Below are 7954 nucleotides of genomic sequence, written 5' to 3' on the forward strand. Positions count from 1 at the left end.
AGAGAGAGAGAGAGAGAGAGAGAGAGAGAGAGAGAGAGAGAGAGAGAGAGAGAGATCAAGTTTAAAGCGCTCGGCGCGAGTGTTTATCGTCGCATCGTCCTACGCAGCGCGAGCCGACGCTTATTTTCGACTCTCGGAAAGCACGCTTTGGCGAAGTGTCGAGCGTTAAGATCGAGCGAGGGTAGAGCCCCGAGCGCATTAATCAGTACGGTATTCGGACGTATTTAGAGACTGAGCTGTACTTCGGTTAGCCGTACTTCATCAAAATACACAGGGGGATAGCGTCAACAAGCGGCGCGTACAACCGAATGTTATTTTTAAAAATCGCCGCGAAAAAAGGGACAGGCGCTTTAATTAAAACAGCATACACACACGAACGATCCCCCGCGTGTTAAGTCACTTTAACAAGTGACTGGACCGTTGTGATGGAGATAGCGGGGAAGAAATTTGTGAAGAGAAAGGGAGTGTGTGGCCCGCGCGTGTAAAAGAAAAGAACGATTTGTTCCGCAGCGCGCACCGCAAGGATCACGGAGAACCTGAGTGCACTTGACTTTCACGCTCGATGAAATTTCGATGACCGACCGCGATAAATATACAAATATATGTATAATACGAGCCCCGGCGCGGCAATCGGAGAGACGCGAAGAAAGGGGTCCGCGATAGATAAAATCTGTCGAATTTCATGAGCCGGTGGATACGCGTGCTACTATCCGGCCCTACATCTGACCCGGGGTCCGTCAGGAATGCGGCTTTAAGGGACCGTGAAAATGGTTTAACATCGGTGCGCGGGAGGGAACACCGCGCGAGAGATAGGAACGAAGAGCGGTTGTATATTCTCTATACCCGATGAATATTAATGGCCGCAGGTAGTTAGGAGACTGTCAAAATTAGCGGCCAGTCTGTTGACTACTTCAATCAGCGCACTAATTAACAAACCGGAAAGATACGTCCGCCGAAGATAAATATTCATTCGCGAGAGCATGAGCAACGACCTCATTAGCCACAAGCACAATCGCAGCAAATGGCGATGAGAAAGACAAAAGCGGAAAATTATTTTCTTGTTCTTCGAAATTGTTTCGGATAAAGTGGAAAGATCAGCGAGTTAAAAAAAATATTCGCACTCTTTTGCGACTTATTAATATTTTCAAAATTCGTTAGTTATTGATATTCTATAAATAGATTATTAAACATATCTATTATATTTATACAAAGAGTTTTAGATGTATTTTTAGATGTGTCATTATAAAACCCGTACGAAGAGAATACAATTCACTTGTTTGTTCTTTGTTATGACTCAATAAAGTTATTACTATTATTATTATTATTATTATGCGATTAGTAACTGAAGAGCAAAAAAATATACGTTTACAAAAGTTTTTATTGTTATTCCGATTATTTTTCTGAAATTCACATATCAGTGCACGATTCCGTGTTTCAATAATTGCTTCTTTATTCTGATCTCTTCTCATGATCGACAACTTGCGCAACGATCCAGCCCGACTTCGTTAAACAATTAATTAAACGTCCATCTCCGTCATCTCGAAAACCTCTGGATCCGCGAGTTTATTTTATCGTCTCTTTCGACGTTGCTTTTCGCGTGTACGCTGATTTATCGACGTTTAACGAGGCGTTCTCCGGGAGCAAAACACCGAGGATCGGGGAAGAGAGAACGGTAGAAAAATTCGATAAGCACGACGAGCGAACAGATAAAAAAGAAGCGACGTCGCGTACTCGAGTGCGTCTGCCTTGCGACGAGATAAAGCGCGGTTTACACGCAACGATAACGGATCACCGATGGGGGAGAAAGAGGGACGGAGGAAGAGATCGGGGAGAGTCCTCTCTCCGAGCGAGCGCGAGAGAAGCAATGAATTTTTGAAGAATTCTGTCAATAGCATCGTCGCCGATGAATGTGGCGGCGGATGGCGGCGGAGAGACCCGGCAATCTGCAATGACGAATTCTTTTCAATATTTCATGAGCTCTATAGACTCCAAGTCACTGTTCTCATCCCGACAACATCGATCGCCCATCCGCCGCTACTAAGTAGAATATCTTTGATAAGTCAAGCAAGTCATAACTCGCGTTTACGGTTTCAGAGCGTAAGAGATTCTACACAAGTATGTAAGTTCTAGTGGAAATTAGAATCTGAACACGGATGTTACAAATGTTTATCTAAACTGTAATTAATAAATTAAGCTCAAATTGGACTACAATAACTATAATCGCAAACGTTTCCGCGTTTAAGTTCTTCTCATAAATGTGTTTTACAATGATTAAGTTACAATTACACACGTAGGTTGAACATTGTTGCAATGCGTTTTTTGATGTAAAATCCTTATTTCTTACAAAATAAACGTTTGTTTATAATATTAGTATCGGAATTCCAATAAAAAAAATTTTGACAATTTTTTAAATAAAACTGACGATTGTATTCATTACTATAAACAATAAACTTCACAGAGAACACTTCGACTTCTCACATCTTGCAATAATAATAAACATTCGCGACTCAAATTATTTCATCCGCGAGTCCAGGACAGATATCTGTTTCCAAATTGCGAGCAGATGCTTCGACGTGTAGATTTACGAAAGAAAGAGAGATAGTAACGTAATACGAAGTTCAGTGTCAAGTGCGTATCGCGTTACGAGCGTCATCCGATCTTTCTCGTACCGAGAAATAAAACTCCGATTAGAACGATCACAATCATTTGATTCGCGCTTATCGGACGCAGCTTGTGGGAAAGAAGCGCGAGAGGAAGAGAGATAAATCGTTCGAATCGCCACGGTCAACCTGCAGCGAGAACTTTCGGGAACTTATCTTCTTCTATATAAATCAAGTTTCGAGACAGAGAAGAGAGAAAGAGAGAGAGAGAGAGAAAGAGTTTCATACAAATACATTCTTCTATTCAAGTGCTCTGCGTTAACGAGTCAGCGTAACTCGAGCGTGATAAATTCCGAGTAAACGTCTCATTAAGCGCCGAGTCGATTGTATCTTTTAAGAAGGAGTGAAGGAGAAGGTGGCCTTAAAATACATTCGGAACGCGCGCGTAATCGCGATTGCCACACTCTCGCCGAGGCGCTCGCGCGCGCGCGCTCTCTCTCTCTCTCGATGACGAGGGGGAAGTTTTCTGCAAATGTTACGAAGACTCCGCGCGCGCACACGGGACTGCCCACAGCTGTTCCTATAAATAACAACCCCCGATTTGACGCAACCACGCGAGTGCTCGCGGCAAAGCAATTCTGCATCTTCTCTCGCGAAAGCGCGGCAACGTATGGTTATTGACCCTCGTCGTAACGCGCGCGCAAGCCGGGTCCGGGCACTATTTCCGTTCGCGAAATAATGGGCCGAGCGTCGTAACGTGTGATTTAAACGCGCGCAGGATAGACCGAGGAATCCTCGCGAAATCGGCGCGCGCGGCTGCGTAATCCTGTCGGTGTGAAGAAGAAACTCTTGAAACTGAATATTTTTTACACACACTCCTCTGTAAATAAATAACAAAATCTCGAAGTTCACACGAAGCGTCAAGACACTTCGTTCTCGCTTTTTTATTTTATTTAATTGACATTTCTTCAAAAACTGTGTAATAAATGTACTCTTACATCGTCAATTTTGTTTTATCTCGTGAAATATTCAAAAAAAAAAATATATATATATATATATATTTATGGAAATTGGAAAACAAACTTTTGATATTTGTAAATCAACGAAGTTCGAAATTATGCAATTACGTTGCGCGCGGTAAATGAAAATCATCGTCGGAAATGACGAAACGCGCAACGGTTTTTAGCAAAACAGAGTATTACGATTGAAAATTAGATTATTACACACATACGGCACATAATTACGTTCTGCTTGATGCGGAGTTTCATTCGCGGCCAGCAAAATGCAATAAAATATATATTGAATACAATGAAGTGGGGGATTTATTCGCGGATTACATTATTCATCACGCTCGAGAGATTAAATCTCCATAAATTATTTGACGCACCGGCGATACTCATTGGCGACGTGAACTCAAATAGCCGCGAAGTGTGTATGAATTACATGAGTAATGTGCGGTAAGCGTTACCGCACGCAATCTATGTCTAATCCGCGCGTCTCTTTCTCTAATCTACTTCTTGTGTGTTATGTATTTTTATAACACATTGAAATTATACAACATTATCGTGGTCTCCGTAAAAGCTATTTCGATCGCAATTACCAAACCGCAGCGCGATAATGAAAGGAAGCGAATCCTATGTTCTATACGTTCCGCCTATAAAAACTTCAATCGCAACGCTTGTTCCACTTAGGGAAACCGATATTAGAGATTCATCATTTCAGCGGATTGATCGATCGCGCGACAACAATTCTCCGCGCACGTAACACCGCAACAACGTACGATGTAATGACGTTTTTATCGGTAAGAGATCACTTGAGACCACTCCGCGCATTACCGGGGCTTCAACAGGGATCGAGTACCAGGCTCTTACGGATTTTCTACTTGATTTACAGAGCGGCGAGGCGTGCGCTGGCGCGAGAAGAGCGAGAGCGCAATCGATGATGTCACGCACTTGCGGTTGATAGCCGCAATCTCTCTGCGAGGTGCGCCGGCACGATCGACATCCGAGATTCGGACTTCGTCGCGCTGCATCGCGTTTTATAGCGCGTTTTACTGCGTGTGCTGTGGCTGACCAGTGGTCGCTCTCTTTCTTCTCTCCTTCTCTCTCTCTCTTGCCCCATCGTGTCTCTTCTCGTACGCATCGCTGTTCCTACTTGCTCCTCTGGTCTTCTCTCTTTTCTCCGCAAAGGAGGCACGACCAATGGAGAAGGGTCATGGCCGGACATCGTCTGCCGTATTCTCTCTCTTTCGCTCGATGCTCTACACCCACACTACATCTGTTCTACTCGCGGTATACGCTTCTCCGCGTCCTCTCGCTCCCATCTCGCTAAACTCTCGTAAAAGTTGAAGTTTACTGTGCGTCGAATATGAGCCATCGCTGTTTCGTTAACGATTTTTTTTTTTTTTTTAGCGACATATAAATTTGCGCGAGCAACTCTTTGAAAAACTTCGAAATGCAAAGAGAATGATGAGAAGAGGATAATGTTGTATCGCAATTGAATCTATTATCTTTTATTTATACTTCGAGCATAAATAAAAAATTAATGAATTTTAATTGTGTCTCGAAATACAAACGCAAGCTTGTAAATGCTAAACTAATGAGTATATCGCTACGCGCGGAAATATACATTACTTTCTTAATGTTCGTTTAAAAAAAAAAAAAAAAATACGTTTGGAATAATTATTACCGAGAAGAAATACTCAGAACCGGTCTGCGAGACTTTTGCCTAGTCACATCTTTCTAGAGTATCGTCAAAAGCGCGCAAAAGACCCGAGGCAGTATCATCGCAAAAAATTTCTGGGGAGAATTAAAGTGTTTGGATATTGCTACCTGGGGAATGAACCAAACAAAATATTTTGGTAGTGACTCATGGGACATCGACCCCGAGCAATGATACAAGTTTTGTCAACATGATGCAATATTTGCGGGGGGATTTCCGAATCTCTTCACTTGTTTGATTAATTTTCATTGAAATAAAATAAGTAGAAAATAAAAAAAGAATGAAATTCGTGTATACTTTTGATAATTGTAAAATATAAATACAGTTTTGCGTGTTATTATTGTGTATTTGTTTATCTGATGAAAAATCTCGTGCGCCGTGTAAATACTGTGATTTTCTCTTTCTTTAAATAGTTGATTTTAGAGTACAACCAAATGAATGTCTTCACGCACGTTAGCTTCGCTGAACAGCTTTTATGTAAATGATTCGACGACGCGTAAGAAGGTAATCAGTCTGAGCGTGAAAATTTAAGTGTCATATGCGAAACTCTCTTGTGTTCGCTTCTTGCGTTGCTCCGTGAAATTCCTGTGGCGCAACCACGTGTTGCACCCTAGAATTCTGGCCAAGACATTATCGAGCGGTCTGACTAGTAGTAAATTTGTGAACGGGAACTGATAACTTTGGTAATACAGTAGCTTCGGTTTAATAGTGATAAAGCGACCATCTAGCGATTGAGTAATTTAGAGGTTCAAATGGGTTTTTTCTCTACGGGATAACACACATCAGGATCTATTTGCACATTTGATGGATCGAAGATCAATTTTTTTCCGGGAAAAAAAAACAAACAAACAAACAAACCAAATGAGACATTTTATTTTTTGAAAAAAAAAAAAAACAATATTTATAAATAATCATAATCAATTGATGATTTGGCTTTATTTGTTAAAACTTGATTTTCTTGTGAGATCTTGTTAAACGTTATCTAGTCAACAATCTCTCTCAACGTCAAAATCGAAAATTAATAAAAATCACGCAAGTACACACATTTTTACATAAAGTTCTAAAAACGTCTTTTATATCATCTTCTATGATATACAATTACAACATATATAGATATCTCTCTCTTTGAAGAATTTTTTATTCTAAAGTTTATACATCATAGACTTCACTAGACATAACATGTAACTGTTTATCAGAAGAAAGAGTTAAAATATACACACGACTAAGCTTACCTGTGTAATTTTAAATTCTTTCATTCAAATATCAGTTAACAGCAAAATCTTTTTCTCACAGCTCTCACAAATCTCTATCTTACTCCAACAATTATCACAGCAAAAAAATCTTCATTTATTCGCAACATTCTTTGTAACTAGTTATTCGATTTACGAATACTTACAAAAAATTAGCACATTTTTTTTTTATCCTAATTTAATTTTATCTGAGACAAACTTATCGCGCGTTCTCTTATCTAGTCCTCTTGTCATTTTTATCGTATCAATTTCTCAAATCGAAGCAATAAATTAAATTTACCACAAATAGCAAATTAAGTTATTATTTCGAGATTATTTTCTTGTATCATTTATTATATAACAAATCATTAGTGTTACAGAACAACAAAACGTTTCGACTGTTACTTATCTCAGTCGTATTATCATGTAAATTTTAAAAAACGTTCACACAATTACACACATTAGCACACATATCGTACGTCAAAATTGAATCAATTTCGATGGTCATCTAAAAACATTTACAATCATTTTTCGTTACTTAGTCTCAAAATTTGCTCAATATGAAAAACGCAGTTTTATTATTTTATTACGCTTGAACCGGTCTACATTGTTAATTGTAAGATCAATTGTAAGATTGTTTACGGCAAGCACGTAAAAAATCACAAAACTTGCGAGATAGAAGAAGTAAAAAATGAAGAACTCACGATTTCGCGAAGGATGTCGTGCGCTCCTGCTGCGAAGGGCGTTCTCAATGCACAAGTAGATATCGAGAAGCACCTGTTCCTCCGGTGACCTCTCGCTAGTGAATGGTATCGCCATTGCTTCGCTAGCTTGTGTCCGATCTTGAAAAATGCGGGCAAGATTGCACTTCGAGTTTGCGTTTCGAAGTGCGCGATGATGTCTCGTTTGCTCCGCTCAGATCGACGCACTGCAAATGTGAACCGAGCAATGTTCTGGTTGGGTTTAACTAGACACTCTCTAACAAGTGTTTTTGTTTCTCCGCGCACCGGACACTCTCTCAAGAGTACAAGTTCTACAAAATAATATCTCTCTGAAAGTTCTCTCGCAAAATATTAACAACTCGCAAACGTGTGTCACACCGCACACGTGTCCGTTCAATTTATCAGCGCACGCTCTCAACGTTCATCCTCGCGGATCGCACGTGGTCGCGCGTACGCATCGGATCCTCTCTATGAATCAAGGGATGTTAAAGGCTGCAACACACACTCTCTATTTTTTTTTTTTTTTTTTTTTTTTATTATCTCTGACGAGAGATTTTAGAGTTGTTTGCAGAAAAGTGTGTCCTTTCACAATGGATTGCTTTTCAACGTGCTGTCACTGAGAAATCGCGAGATAATTGTCTCTTCTCGCGACTACGTGCTAATCGATTGCTCGAACACTGAA

The 7954-nt window shown here is 40.3% G+C and overlaps 1 protein-coding gene across 1 annotated transcript in view; it reads right to left on the reverse strand.

Moving 5' to 3' along the window:
* Positions 1-7774, reverse strand: part of LOC109852992 — a 24813-nt gene extending 17039 nt beyond the window's left edge. Inside the window, exon 1 of the mRNA XM_020424670.1 lies at positions 7255-7774. Within this exon, the coding sequence (XP_020280259.1) occupies positions 7255-7369 (115 nt within the window). The 5' untranslated portion in view covers positions 7370-7774. The remainder of the gene's footprint in view (positions 1-7254) is intronic.
* Positions 7775-7954: the final 180 nt, after the last annotated feature.

Source organism: Pseudomyrmex gracilis, unplaced genomic scaffold (assembly GCF_002006095.1).
Source record: "Pseudomyrmex gracilis isolate BER0280 unplaced genomic scaffold, ASM200609v1 scaffold_41, whole genome shotgun sequence".
In the NCBI taxonomy this organism is placed as follows: Eukaryota; Metazoa; Arthropoda; class Insecta; order Hymenoptera; family Formicidae; genus Pseudomyrmex; species Pseudomyrmex gracilis.